The sequence below is a fragment of the Heterodontus francisci genome, chromosome 23 (assembly GCF_036365525.1).
Source record: "Heterodontus francisci isolate sHetFra1 chromosome 23, sHetFra1.hap1, whole genome shotgun sequence".
Classification (NCBI taxonomy): Eukaryota; Metazoa; Chordata; class Chondrichthyes; order Heterodontiformes; family Heterodontidae; genus Heterodontus; species Heterodontus francisci.
Window position 1 is genome coordinate 14,412,516 of NC_090393.1, and position 15,325 is coordinate 14,427,840.

Sequence of the window (15,325 nt, forward strand, 5' to 3'; positions counted from 1 at the left end):
CTGTTGGGAGTTTTTTTAAGGATGTTACTAACAGAATTGATAAAGGTGAGTCAGTGGACGTGGTATACTTGGATTTTCAGAAGGCTTTTGATAAAATCCCCCACAGGAGATTGGTTAGCAAGATTAAAGCACATGGGATAGGAGGTAATATACTGGCATGCATTAAGGATTCGTTAACAGGCAGAAAGCAGAGAGTAGGAATAAACGGGTCATTCTCGCATTGGCAGGCTGTGACTAGTGGGGTACCACAGGGATCAGTGCCTGGGCCCCAGCTGTTCACTATATATATCAATGATTTGGATGTGGGGACCAAATGTAGTATTTCCAAGTTAGTGGATTACACAAAACTAGGTGGGAATGTGTGTTGTGAGGAAGATGCAAAGCAGCTTCAAGGGGATTTGGCCAAGAACGTGGCAGATAGAATATAGTGTGGAAAAATGTGAGGTTATCCACTTTGATAGGAGGAACAGTTATGCAGAGTATTTCTTAAATGGTAAGAGATTAGAAAGTGTAGATGTACAAAGGGACCTAGGTGTCCTCGTCAATAAGTCACTGAAAGCTAACATGCAGGTGCAGCAAGCAATTAGGAAGGCTAATGGTATGTTAGCTTTTATCACGAGGATTTGAGTACAGGAGTAGTGAAGTCTTGCTTCAATTGCATAGAACCTTGGTTAGACCACACTTGGAGTACTGTGTGCAGTTTTAGTCCCCTTACCTTAGGAAGGATATTATTGCCGTAGAGGGAGTGCAACGAACATTCACCAGACTTGTTCCCGGGATGGTGGGACTGTCCTATGAAGAGGGATTGGGGAAACTGGGCCTGTAATCTCTAGAATTTCGAAGAATGAGAGGTGATCTCATTGAAACCTACAAAATGTTTAAAGGGATAGACAGGGTAAATGCAGCTAAGATGTTTCCCATGGTTGTGAAGTCTTGAACCAGGCAACACAATTTCAAAATAAGGGGGAAGCCACTTAGGACAGAGATAAGGAGAAATTACTTTACTCAGAGGCTTATGAATCTTTGGAATTCTCTCCCCCAGAGGGCTATGGAAGCTCAGTCACTGAGTATTTTTAAAGCAGAGGTTGACAGATTTCTAAATACAAATGACATAAGGGGATAGGAGGATAGTGTGGGAAAAAGGCATTGAAGTGGATGATCAGCCATGATCTTATTGAATGGTGGGGCACGCTTGATGGGATGAATGGCCTACTCCTACTCCTATGTTCCTTTGTCCATATGCTTTTCAACAGTATCACTGCCAAACCCAACCCTGTCTGATCTGACATCCAGACATGCCCTTTCCAGTGAAAATCTTGGCTGAATTTTCTCCACCCTCAATCTAACACAGAGACTTCCTGGTCTGTTTGCACTATACAGTGCATTTACTCTGTGAGCCAAAACACCTACGGAATACACATCAAAATAATGATGACACTAATCTCAGCCTAATGTTACTATGATAAATCTCTCAAAATCTGCTCTCATGGCTTCATGGCAATATTTCAACCACTTAGTGAGATACTTGTAAACACTCTCACCTATGATTTCCTGTAGAATATATCTACTGATGGTGCTACTCGCTGGTAATCAACTTCTAGAGTATCACTCAATACACTAGTGACAATTACATCAGATCCATTAATTCATCAGTGTAGGTGTTACCATACAACTGTATAGAAAATCCTGGCTGATATTTTCCAAAAGAACTAAAGAAAGAACTTGCTTTTACATTGAAGTATTTATATAACGCCTTCAATAGGGCAGCCAGAAGGAGCTTCACTAGACCTTAAACAATATACATTCCAGTAGCTCGGAGAAGTATGAAGAACAGTGTCGCTCTCCCACTCGTGAAAGGATCGAGAACGAGAGGACAGAGATTTAAAGTGTTTGGTAAGAGAAGCAAAAGTGACATGAGGAAAAACCTTTTCACGTAACGAGTGGTTAAGGTCTGGAATGCACTGCCTGAGAGTGTGGTGCAGGCAGGTTCAATTCAAGCATTCAAAAGAGAATTAGACAGTTATTGAAAAGGAAGGCGAGGGAATGGAACTGAGTGAATTGCTCTTTCAGAGAGCCGGTGCAGACACGATGGGCCAAATGGCCTCCTTCTGCACTGTAACAGTTCTGTGATTTACTCAAAGGAAGAAAAACTTGCATCTATAAAGCAGTTTTCATGTCCTCAGGATGTCCCAAAGCACTTTACAGCCAATGAAGTACTTTTGATGTGTAGCCACTGAAATGTAGGAAACACAGCAGCTAATTTGCATACAGCAAGCTCTCATGAACAGCAATACAAGATTGACCAGACAATCTGTTTTAGTGTCATTGATTGAGGAACAAATATTAGCCAGGACACTGGGGGGGGGGGGGGGGGGGGGGGGGCGGAATCCCCTGTTCTTCTTTGAGAACTAGAGTTCTTGAACAATTATGTCCACCTGAGGGGGCAGACAGGTCATCTGACGGATAGCACCTCTGATAATGCAGCCTTCTCTCTGTACTGCCCTGAAGCGTCAGCTAACATTTTGGAGTGGACTTGAACCCACAACCTTTTGACTCAGAGCAGTGTGTGCTACCAACTGAGCCATGGCTGACACTGGAGAATAAAAAGGAGTTCTCCATCCAGCCAATATTCCCCACTCAAGTAATCCCACCAAAAAACGATTAACTGCTCATTTATGTTTTTGAGAAAAAAAATCACATGCAAAATAGTGACAATCTTCACCAACAAAAACAAGTTAGGAAGAAGTGCTCAAGGAGCTTTTATGTGAGAAGGCATTATAAAATTGTATTTTTTTAAATTCTAACCATGATTTCCCCCAAATGAGTTCCGAATCTCTGCCACATCACTATGGGGAAACATCAAGTGGAGGTCAGGTACCTTGCTGAAAATAAGGAAGGAATATTGGAATGATAGTCAAAACCAGTCAATGCACTGCACCACAGCTGCAAGCCTGAGAGCAGGTCACTTGGCTGTAGCATAAAAGCTATAAGCAAAAATAACTATTTGGTAAACTAATAACACTTTAGATACTAACTGATAATCTCACTTAGGCAGGCAGTGTGATTGGAAAATGAAAAATAGCACATTGATGGAGTAGGACGTGTGCTTGATGGAGATAGTTACACAGAAATACATAGGCGTTACACCACAGAAACAGGCCATTTAGTCCATCCCGTCTGTTTTGGAGTTTACCCTCCATGTGACCAAACAATCATAATCATGTTTATCTGCCTGTTCCATAACCCTTTATCCCTCTTTCCTGAAGGTGGGGACAGATTACTTCCAGTGGTTGAGGGACATAGATATAATATTAAATGTAAAAGATGTAGGACAGAGCACAGAGAAAATGCTTTTTTTAAAAAAAAAAACTGTACAGTGGTTTATGAGGTTGTGGAATGTATTACCAGACAGAAGCATTTAAGAATAGGTTCGATAGGTTGTTGAAGAAAATGGGTAAAAAGGGATATGGGAACTTGGCAGGCGTATGGAATTAGGACTACAGCTCATATAGAAAATAACTATCTTCATGGACCGGGTAGGCCAAACAGTCTGTTTCTGTGTTGTAATTTCTACATGTAATTCTACATAACTGAGGTTGGGAGGAATTGAGACCTGGAAGTCACTTGACTGAAATGACGAAATCTCAGCACCTACTCACCTGCATGAGCACAAAATTTTTTTTAAAAAGGGGAAAAAACACAGTAATAGTACAATCTAATGGAGTCCAGGAGATTGCTATAATTACTCAGATAAAGGCTGGTTAGTGCAACATATCATCTGAGCCTAAGATTGGATCATTGTCACGAGATCTCATATGATATCCATGAGTGCCCGCTTAATTGCAAAAAGGCAACATTTAAAAACCTGTAAGAGACATCAAGCAGTACCTTCATGCCACACATAGAACACACATTATTATGGTCAGTGAAAAGTTAAGAAATACTCACGAACCTAAATGACAGCGGAGCCGAACATTTGTGGGTCCATAGTGTTCAGTAATGAATGTTTCTGGGCTCATTATGGAGAAACAGGCATTCCCAAAGGCATTGTTACTGATGAAAGTGCGAAGACTGCCTAGCAACCGGTACGTCCGAGGGCACCTTCTGCAATTACTGGGAACGCAGATACCCTGGTTAACCAGATAGAAGGTGAACCAGTCGCCTCGAGGGGTGCTGTTAACCTTCCAGCCTTGCGGAAGGCTGCAGTTTGAGAACGCCTTGAAGATCACTTCAAACTCGGCCAGGATGACTTGGTAGTTCCGCTCCAGCAGCTCTACGTCGTGCTTCTGGGCATCACGTGAGAAATAAGGAGTTGTAGGCAAGTCGGGCAGGAAGAAAACTTCTGGTTTCTGAATGGACGGCCTGTTGTTCAAATACCGGCTCTGTTCCCGGATCCCTTTATGGATCCGTCCCATTCCTGACCACGAGTAGTGCTTGGCGTACTCCTGCAGATTGTGATAAAGTTTCTGATTGCGTCCCTCATTATGGGTGCACCTTACACAATCCGCAGACTGGCAGTACGTGTAACCATTCTGCAAACCATTTACATCGGCGCTCTGCATCATGGCATTCACCGGCGTGTAGCTACGGGGCTGCTCGCTGCCTACATGGTAACAATACCACACAAAAAGCGCCAGGATACAAGCAAAGGTGGTCACTGCAGTGACGTCGCACTCTCTCACTGCCTGCAGGCTCACTGAGACCAAGCCTTTCATTTGGTCCAGTGTCAGGTCCCAGTCTGTAAACCACTCTAATAACATGTTCCCAAGGTTCCGGTTAGATCGGTGTAGCAAGGCAACGCTGTCAGTCCTCGACTTTGGCACAGGCACCCACACCATGCAGCGTTTGTAATTTTTTAAGTGGAAAATAGCAGCCGTGGTCTAATTGACAGGCATGGATGGCATTTTGGCTCCTGAGCACTGTGTCAGCAGCCAGGAAACATTTAGTCTGTCTGCACGTCTCACAGAACACACACATTACCACGATCTTTCTGCTGCATAGGGGAGAAACCAGCGAGCCTCGATTTAGATTGTTGTTTTATAGAGCATCTGGTTATAAATCAGCATCGCTAAAAGCCCCAGGTTCCTACAAATAAGAGCATAGAGACAGACATTTACACACACACAATTAGTTCTGAAATAAACTGGATTCAAAGAATATTACATACGATTTTTTTGACATTTAAACATAGTTTTAAGTCAACCTCTGACATTACACTTCTGTTAAAGGCAAGAATGATTTAAAAAATGGAGAGCTGTGCAGTTGATAAATTACACAATATTCCAGCAAAATAAAAATCTATCTGTTAAACAGCATTTTATAACAATTTAACACTATAAAACCTTGAAGTTACAGCATTAGGGAAGGATGCAGGGCTGGCTAAACTAGTGGGCAGGTGAACAATTACCAGATGCATTTGGTGTTCTGTGAATCCAGCTAAAAACTGTCAACTTAAATTATCCCCATTATACACAAGAGGGCAATTTGAAAGACTATTAGTGTAAGGATGAGTTCCGTGAATCATAAGTAGCTACAAGCACTAAAACGATGAAAAGTTACTTTTCAGTAATATTCCTGTATAACTCCTATTCCAACAGCACACACATATACATGTACATGCACAAAACATAACACCAGTGGGTTAACTATCAGGAAAGATTTAGCAGGCTTTGGCTCTTGGACACACAATAGAGGTTTTTAAAATTATGAGGGGCTTGATAGGTCGGGTTTCAAGAAACTGTTTCCGATTGTGGGTGAGCCCAGAACAAGGGGGCACAAGTACAATATAGCCATTAACAGATCAAATAAATTTAGGAGGAATTTCTTTACACAGAGTGTAGTGAGAATGTAGGACCCCATATGCCATATGGAGTAGCTGAAGATAGCATTGATGTAATCAAGGGGAAGCTTGACGAATACATGAGGGAGAAAGGATTAGGGAGTAAAAGGGGTAAGGTGGGAAGCAGTAATTGAACTAAGAGGAGGCTCATGTGGAGTATAAACATGGGCGTAGCCTGTTTCTGCAGATTTTATATAATAAAGTAAGCATGCCCCAAAGGGGAGTAGGAAATTTGGGAGAAAATGCCCTTACCGTTGCAAATCCAATGTGCCCTGTGCTATTTAAATTTGTAATGTTGTAAAGCAACAGGTTCACTGTACCATGAATGCAGTTTTATAAACATCCCCATTAAAGGGTCATTTAATTGACAAGATGGTAAAGAAAAGCACCAACGTATTATAGTGCTTTCATAATGCTCTTTGGTTGCCAGTTCCTACTGCACAGTCCCACCTCAACCCATCCACCCTGCACCTCCATCATAGCCTGTAGCCAGAACAGTTTCAGTTATCCTGAGAGACTAGAGAATTGCTTTCCTTAGAACAGAGGAGATTAAGGGAAGATCTAATAGAGGTGTTCAAAATTATGTGTACATGGGGAGAAACTGTTTCCACTGGCAGGAGGGCTAGTAACCAGTGGACACAGATTTAAGATAATTGGAAGAAAACACTGGCAGGGGACAAGACTTTTTTTTTTTTACTTAGTGAGTTATGATGATCTGGAATGCACTGCCTGAAAGGAAGCAGATTCAATAGTAACTTTCAAAAAGGAATTGGATGTCTGTTCAAAAAGGAAAATTTTGCAAGACTTTGGGGAAAGTGCAGCAGAGTGGGACTAATTGGTATGTTTTTCAGAGACCCAGCACAGGCATGATAGGCTGAACGGTCTCCTTCTGTGCTGTACAGTTCTATATGGTGGTAAGCTTACCAACATTTTTACTGGAACGTGATGGCTTCTGAAAGTCTAAATCAGGTGGTAAGCTTGCAGTGCTTTGCAGCACGGCACCTTGGTGACAACACGACACATTGTCTACGAAGGCAAGCTGCACAAAATATCGTGGCCAGCATATACATGTGGTTCCCCTTTTCTGTTATCTCATAGAGCAACCAGCAGTGTGATTTGAAAAGAGGAAACTATCACTAGAGTGGCATGAGTATCCAAAGGCCTGGTCTACATTGTAAAAGGCCCTATTTGGCCATGTACCTCTTACATACTATTCATAATTAGCTTTTATTTGGTTTAGTTAAACAAGGATCAATTTGACCATCTTGATTTACATTGGCAATTTTCTCCCTTCTGCTCCTGAGTATATTAACAACCCATCAGGTACACTGTGCCAAGAACAGAAAATAGTGGAACATTTAGCAGGCCAGCAGCATTAGGCATTGACCACTGGTACCATAATCAATGGTCACGATTTATCAGGTTGAATTTGCACATGGTGTTCTCCCAATCATCCGCTGTAACTTCTGTGAAAGATTCAAGAAAATTCCAAAGAAATAACGATTTCTCTGGTTTTCTGTCGACGTTACGGTGCACAATCAGGAGAACACTATTGCTATTCAATGTCCTATACATCAGCCTAGCCAGTGAATGTCGAAGTATCCATGATTTTCTTTGCTCCACCACTGGCGGTGGTGCTTTGTGTTGCCTGGGCCCTAAGCTCTGGAATTCCCTCCCTAAACCTCTCTGGCTTTCTACCTCTCTGTTCCATTAAGATACTCCTTAAAACCTACTTCTTTGACCAAATGTTTAGACACTGGTCCTAATATCTCTTTAAGGCTCTGTGTCAAATGTTTTTGATAATGCTCCTGTGAAGTGCCTTGGGACATTTTACTATATTAAAGGCACTAAATAAATAAATGCAAGTTGTTATTATTAGAGTAAAGCACATATGCATACTTCCAGCAGGGGCCAGTAGAAACAATCAGCACAGACTGGCTCATTTGCCCCTTCTTGCTCAAGAAATGCTGAGTGCAACTGTTGATTCCCATCATCTCACTTCCACCTCTCTCCCTCCAGCTGAAATAAGCTAATTTGGCAGAGACTGTTGATCAAACCAAAGATCTTCTTTATCAACTTAATGCCAAGCTGAACAACCAAACCGTTTTGAAAAAAAAAACAAAATCTTAAAGCTCTTTAGAAAAATGTAATTTACTGACTAAGTTGCACCAGCAAGTAAGGCACAGAGCTATGCAGATCATCATTCAATTTAGACACTGACTGGGTTTAAAATCATATGGACAGAGGTTCTGGTTTAGGCATAATTAGCGATTTTGGCACATATTATGTCCAAGATAGTGCCCGTTTTGAAAAGTGTTTCTCCCCAACACCCCACCCCCCAAGTTTCCACTCAAATCCATTTGCACACTGACAAATGGAAAAGCTGCCATGAACCAATGCAATTGGGCAGTGTTTTAAAATGCAATTTAAAAAAAAAATTTGCTTCAAAAATATTTCTAGATATATTTAAGAGTGGTAATGTAGTATAGTTGAGTAATACAGCTGAAAGTGAGTTTATCACAAAAATAAATCTTTTAAACCACACTGTCAATCCAGCACCTTTGAGTAACCAGATTTCAAATGACTAAAAATTACTTTAAAAAAATATACAAACCTATATTCTACTTAGATTGAGGTACGGTAGTCAGTTCCTTTGTAAATTTTAAAAACAATTTGATTCAAAACATACCCGTTAGCGTCCTTGCACCCAAAAGATCCAGTTTAATTTTTGCAGCCTCCTCAAAGGCCCGCAAACAAGCGCAATAAGCAGAAACTCCCAATGGTGATTAATTCACCCTGGGCATGTGCCTAGTTTTGTATGTGGGTGGGGCCTGGGTCCAGTACAATGTTTTTAAAACTAGCTCAAAAGATCACGGAAACTCGAGCTATGCTGAACATGATCTGCACTCAAAGACCTGTGACCTATTTCACCTGTTAAGCGGATATTGGGCAAATTGTGCTGAGAAAAACCAATGCAATTCACAGAAACTCCAGGCCCCTATGTTCACCTTTTGGAATGCTTGTGAATTATGTTACAAAAGGCTTATTGTTTAGTTTATAGCATTTTATAAAAACTGTTCAGAAGTGATCAACATTACATCAATAACATGTTTGCATGTGAATTGTTACATTATCCTACACGTTATGAAAGTGACATAACCACATATATGCTGGCTTACTTCTGCTATTCCCTATGAAATAACAAGCAGATGCAACTGCTGATGTCAAAGGCTTAGAAACAAATATTTAAAAGAGAAGGGAATAGAGGGATGTGGGCGCAATGTAAAAAGAGGTAACTAGAGTGCGAAAAGGCTTGTCTGGAGAATTAATAGCTGCATAGTCAAGTTGGGCTGAATGGCCTGTTTTTGTGCAGTAGATTCTACGTATGATTATTCCTTTATTCAATTATCTATCCCCACTGAGTTAACCGTTCTTGTAGTTGTGGAAGAGGAAAGAGAAGAGAATAATAAAGTAGGATACACATCACTGTTTGGGAACCAAGTACCCACTGGAAACTGGATATGGGTGGATGTCAGGTGAGACCAGGATTGTTTCCCAAGTGTCTTCAATTTCTACAATTTGCTTTCTATTGTCTCATGTTGGTATCGCTCCAGCCATTTAACCATCTCCTGCTTTTCACTTAAGCACCATTCAACCTCACTTTTGTGTGTGTATTTGCGTGTGCAGGTATGTGTATGTCATTCCCTCCCTCTTTTCTTTATTATGTTCATTTTTTAAAAACACTATCTGAAATTTCATCCACTTCTGCACTTGACCAGAGATGTTCACTCATCTGTTCTCTCCACAGACACCAACTGACTGAAGGTTGTAGCATTTTCAGTTTTTGACACATCACAGACACAGGTTATCAGCACTGTAGATGACCTGATGAGAAACTGTAAACATAAGGATACCAGAAAAGGCCGATTTGGAAACTTGATTCCCGAGACTGAATTGGACTCCGGGCTGCCATACAAAATGAGGCACAGCGCTAATCTCTCCTCTACCCCTCAAAAGATGGTGTTTTGACAATTACTAATAAGCCTTGAATACAATGAAAGCCTTCTTCACGTTATTTAACAAAAGGACGACATTTAGAAGACCAGAACACTGTCTGCTTGCTTTAAAAAAAACATTAATTAAGTTGTCACGCTACAAATGAATGTGGAGGTTGTGCTGTTCGGATTTGTCATGCAGCACCCTGTAGTGATGCAAGCAGTGCACAGTCTGTGAAGGTCAAAAAAACAAAAGATTCTTCAGCGTTAAACTCTGCAAGATAGAGAATGCTGACTGGTCAATAATTGTTCATACGAGAACAGAAAAGAGTAAAGCAAAAGTCATTGAACATCAGAGGTTCAAGAGAATACTAGATCCTGAGAATACAAACATATTTTGATTAAGCCTCTGAATTAGGAGCATCCCTGTTGATGCTCAAACATACATATATTATGTACTATTTGTAATAGTGATACACTTTCATAATGGAGATTTTAAAAACAGATTGTAAGTAGAATAGCCTTTAACTGCATATTCAGTGAACAGGATTACATAATCCACTACAGATGCACTGTTTAATTTAGTCTCAGAATCATGATTCTGCGTCAGGATTGCTGATGTACAGTCAAGAGAATTACAGAAAGCAATGGAAAATGCGTGTTTTAATGAAAGATTATCAACACAGTGGCCTCGTGAAAACGTGCATACATAACTCACCACGTAGCAAGGAATCGTTCATGAAAGACTAGCATTTATATGGTGCCTTTCATGACCACAGGGCATCCCAAATCTCAACAACTAATGTTGATGTCTGAAAACAGGTCAGACAATTTGCACAATGCACGACAAACAGCAATGATAATGACCAGATAGTCGATTGGTCGAGGGATAAATATTGGCCAGGACACCGGGGAGAACTCCCTGCTTTACTTCAAAATAGTGACATGCAATCTTTTATGTCCACCTGAGAGGACAGACTGGGCCTCGGTTTAAGTCTGATCTGAAAGACAGCATGTCTGAGAGTGCAGCACTCTCTCAGTACTGCCCTTGGCAGTGTCAGTTTAGATTTTGTGCTCAAGTCTCTGTAGTGGGACTAGAATCCACAATTACCTGACAGAGAAGCAAGAGTGTTACAAACTGAGCCATATCGGACAACTTGGTTAGTCAAGGGGAGGTGAAGGTTCAGTGCTGCCCCAGAATATAAAACAGAAAAAGGAGAAAATAAAGGCAAGAGGGAAGTTCAGACTTGGCCACTCTCATTCATTTTAATAAATGTTGGGAAATGGAGGAATGACAACAGAAAAAAAATTCCAATAGTGTCCTATTAAGTACTGTCTCCAACTCTTAACTCATTCTTTCCCAGCTCAAAAATGTGAATTCCTCTCAGACCCCTTAGTGCATCCTGCTACAATGTACAGTTTTTCAAATCCCAAGCTTGGTAATGCCTAACTATTACTTTCTAACTTATCTGTTCTTTCCTACCTCTTTCCAGCTTTGATGGTCACATGTGGACCATACACAACAGAAGGGTCCAAGGTTCACTCCTCAGTGGATGCTGAGTTAGCAGATCTATATTGGGACAATGTTAGGGTATAACTTGCAGAGCAGTGCTGAATTAAGAAAGTGAAAAATCAACCATGATCCAGCAATTCCAACTGGAAATGCACGTGAGGGTGGCAGACGAAGACAGGATTGGGCTCAGCTGTGACCCTCCATGTGGTTTTTTAAAAAAACTTGGTGACATTCTCCATAAGAACTCACATGAAGAATACCACTTGGGCTAGAGACCAGAGGGTGATTGGCCACCATAAAACTGTACCACAACAATGACGTCAGGAGGGAAAGAAAAGAAAGATTTGCATTTATATAGTGCCTTTCATGAACACAGGACGTTCCAAAGTATCTGACAGCCACAGAAGTGCTTTTGAAGTGTAGTCACTGCTGTAATGGAGGAAATGCAACAACCAACTTATAGGAAACAGCAACACGGTAATAACATCTGTTTTTGTGATGTTAATTGAGAGATAAACAATGGTCAGGACACTGAGGTAACTCCCCTGCACTTCTTCAAAATCATGCCTCAGGATCTTTTATGTTCAACTGAGAGGGCAGATGAGGCCTCAGTTTATTGTCTCATCTGAAAGACAGCACCTCCAACCATACTGTACTCCCTCAGTACCACACTGGAGTGTCAGCCTGGATTTTATGCTCAAGTCTTGGAGTGGAACTTGAATGCACAATCTTCAATAAAAGTGGCAGAAAATTAAAATAATAAGTAGCAGCTTTCTATCTTTTGACCTACTACATGCATCTAGCACACAAAATTATATACAATATTGGTTAGATCCACAGTAAACCTCTCAAATAAGTACCATTTATTGTACTAGTGTGATGTTTTCATTACACATACCAGGTAATCTTACAGCCTCTCCAATCCGTGCATTGAATTGCTACGTGGACCCATACCTACCGCGTCAGTGGCACATATTTCATTCATGACTCTTACAACAAGAAGAGTGAAAAGACTTTTAAACCATTCTGAATCCAAATTCTAGTAAAACAACAGTGCTATAGCCATAACAAGTTTAAAAAATACTGTATGACACTCATAGACCTAATTTTCTTGTGCCCATTCCTTCCATCCCATTTCTTCAATTTCTCTCTCTCTCTCTCCCCCCAACCCCCTTAACACTGATTCATACTGGATATGGTCTCACTGGGACCTTGCCCAAGAGGTCATTGTTCATGGAGAAGCCTATACAATGAACATTGATAGATTATTCAAACATGGAGTAAGTGGGGGACAGGGGGAGGGGGGGGGGGGGTTCAAACATTTATATTACAAGAACACAAGAAATAGGAGCAGAAGTAGACCATATGGACCATCAAGCCTGCTCTGCCATTCAATACGATCATGGCTGATCTTGGACTTCAATTCCACTTTCCTGCCTGCTCCCCATTCCCTTGATTCCGTGAGACCAAAAATTTATCCAACCCAGCCTTAAATGTATTTAATGATGGAGCAACCACAACCCTCTGAGGTAGAGCATTCCAAAGATTCACAACCCTTTCAGTGAAGCAACTTCCCCTCATCTCGGTCCTGAATGATTGACCCTTTATCCTGAGACTGTGTCCCCGTGTTCCATATTCCCTGACCAGCGGGAACAATCTCTCAGCTTCTAGCTTTCAGAATCTTGTATGTCCCAATTCGATCGCCTCTCATTCTTCTAAACTCCAGAGAATACAGGCCAAATTTACTCAGCCTCTCATCATAGCACAACCACTTCAATCCCAGGGACCAATCTAGTAAATCTTTGCTACACTGCCTCCAGTGCATCATGTATATCCTTTCTTAAATGTGGAGACCAAAACTGCACACGGTATTCCAGGTGCGGTCTCACCAAAGCCCTGTACAATTTTAGTAAGACTTTATTCCTGTACTCCAATCCCCTTGCAATAAAGGCAAACATGCCATTTGCCTTCCTAATAGCCTGCTGCACCTGCACGTTAACTTTCCATGTTCCTTGTACAAATACTCCCAAGTCTCTCTGAATATCAACACTTACCAGTTTCACACCTTTGAGAAAATATTCTGCTTTTCCATTTTTACGACCAAAGTGAACAACTTCACACTTCCCTACATTATACTCCATTTGCAATCTTGTTGCCCACTCACTTAACCTGTCTATATCTCTTTGCAGCCTATGTCCTCTCTGCTGCTTACCTTTCCACTGAGCTTTGTATCATCAGCGAACTTAGATACATTACTCTCTGTCTCTTCATCCAAGTCATTAATATAGTGTAAATAGCTGAGGCCCCAGCACTGATCCTTGCAGCACCCAACTATTCACAGCATGCCAACTTGAAAATGCCCCATTTATCCCTACTCTTGCTTTCCTGTCTGTTAACCAACCCTCTTTCCACACTAGAACCCCAGTAATTCCCCCCAACAAAACCCAATGTTACAACAAAGCCCAATGTTCTTCAGGGATCATTAATTAAAAATATGCAGGAACCCCAGTAATTTTAAAAGCAAAATACTGCAGATGCTGGAAATCTGAAATCTGTTTTTATTTACCCCAGTAATTTTCCTCCTTTTGCGAGTCAAATTTTGACGAATCAGTCTGAATGCCAGAGCATGCATCTTTTGTAAATATGAGTTGCTAGATCTAACATATATATACTATACTAATGGCAAATCAACATTACACTAATGTTTATTATTGACATCTTGAAACCTCTCCTTAGTGGAACAGCAAAACGCATTAGTCCCTTGCACTACAGGTGAACCAAACACTGTTGCAAAACTATTACTAATTTGAAAGAATGAAGTCACCAGCATCTAACATTTTTTTCAGCAAGTAAATTAACATTTATTCAAATACACACTAGCAAGTCAGCACTGCGGGTCGTGAGACAGCTCGTCTGCTATCAGCATTGCATGTGCATTGCACCTGCACCAGTAGCGGATCTTGCATTTGCAGTCTAATCTGCTACAAAACGAGCGCTGACAGAAAAAAAGAAAACCACCTGTGTCACCTATCTACAGACATGTCACAGAGTTTAAAGTATGAAGCCACACTTCATGCTCATCCCCCTTTTGTAGGCGAGGTGACCGATCAGAGAGAGACGGTGACAGCCCTGAGCTTGCAGTCTCTACTCGACCCTGCATTAACGTGACACAAACCCAGCAGTGGCTGGAAGGGGGGGGGAAAGAGAAAAACAAAATACAAGAGGGAATATACATATATGAATGAAAGCTCAGTCGCTGCCTGGCTGCAAATGCAATTGTGCCAACGTCTTACCATTATGCCAAGCAATGATTATAATTGCATTTGCATGCCCACCTTCCCTAGCCATTGCAAAGACTCAGTGCCCACCTGAATGATGCCACCGAGGCGATTCATTAATCGGCAGCTTCCTCCAGCCAGACAGTCCTCGTGACGTCATCTCCCCGCTTCCCCCCCCCCCCCCGGCGGCCTGCCAGGCGCAGTCCCGCCTCCAGCCTCGCTTAAACTTCCCCGCCAACTCTTTCTGCTCCGCCTTTCGGAGTTCTCCCCACTCGCGACATTGCCTTTACATTTCGCGGCCTGTTAAGATCACTTTCGGCCGTCGCGACGTAAACGGGACAAGGAACCGTTCGCGGCAACGGTAACCAAGACTACAACTCCCGGCGGCGGCGACGCACTACGCAGGCGCGTTAGACGGATTTTCCTCTGCCGCAAAACAAGGGGCCTCCCACTATTGCGCCACCTGAAGGAAAGCACCGACTTGCACTTCTATTCCACTACCTCAGGACATTCCATGGCATTTCACAGCCATTGAAGTACTTTCGAACATCATGGGACAGGACGTCAGAAATGCTCCATCCATTAATATCGGCGACCACGCTCTGGAAATGGTTCAAGAGTTCACTTACCTAGGCTCAACTATCACCAACAACCTGTCTCTAGATGCAGAAATCAACAAGCGCATGGGAAAGGTGTCCGC

At 41.8% G+C, this 15,325-nt stretch overlaps 1 protein-coding gene across 3 annotated transcripts in view; it reads right to left on the reverse strand.

Annotated features, from left to right (window-relative positions):
- Positions 1–15,019, reverse strand: part of asphd2 (aspartate beta-hydroxylase domain containing 2) — a 46,365-nt gene extending 31,346 nt beyond the window's left edge. Inside the window, exons 1-2 of one of the 3 annotated variants that reach the window (XM_068054721.1) lie at positions 14,716–15,019; positions 3,953–5,085 (exon numbers count right to left, since the gene is read on the reverse strand). In XM_068054721.1, the coding sequence (XP_067910822.1) occupies positions 3,953–4,838 (886 nt within the window). In that variant the 5' untranslated portion in view covers positions 4,839–5,085; positions 14,716–15,019. Of the gene's footprint in view, positions 1–3,952; positions 5,086–8,528; positions 8,614–14,640 lie in introns of those variants that run through there. The other 2 variants (XM_068054723.1, XM_068054722.1) reach the window with 2 other exon arrangements.
- Between the last annotated feature and the right edge of the window lie 306 nt (positions 15,020–15,325).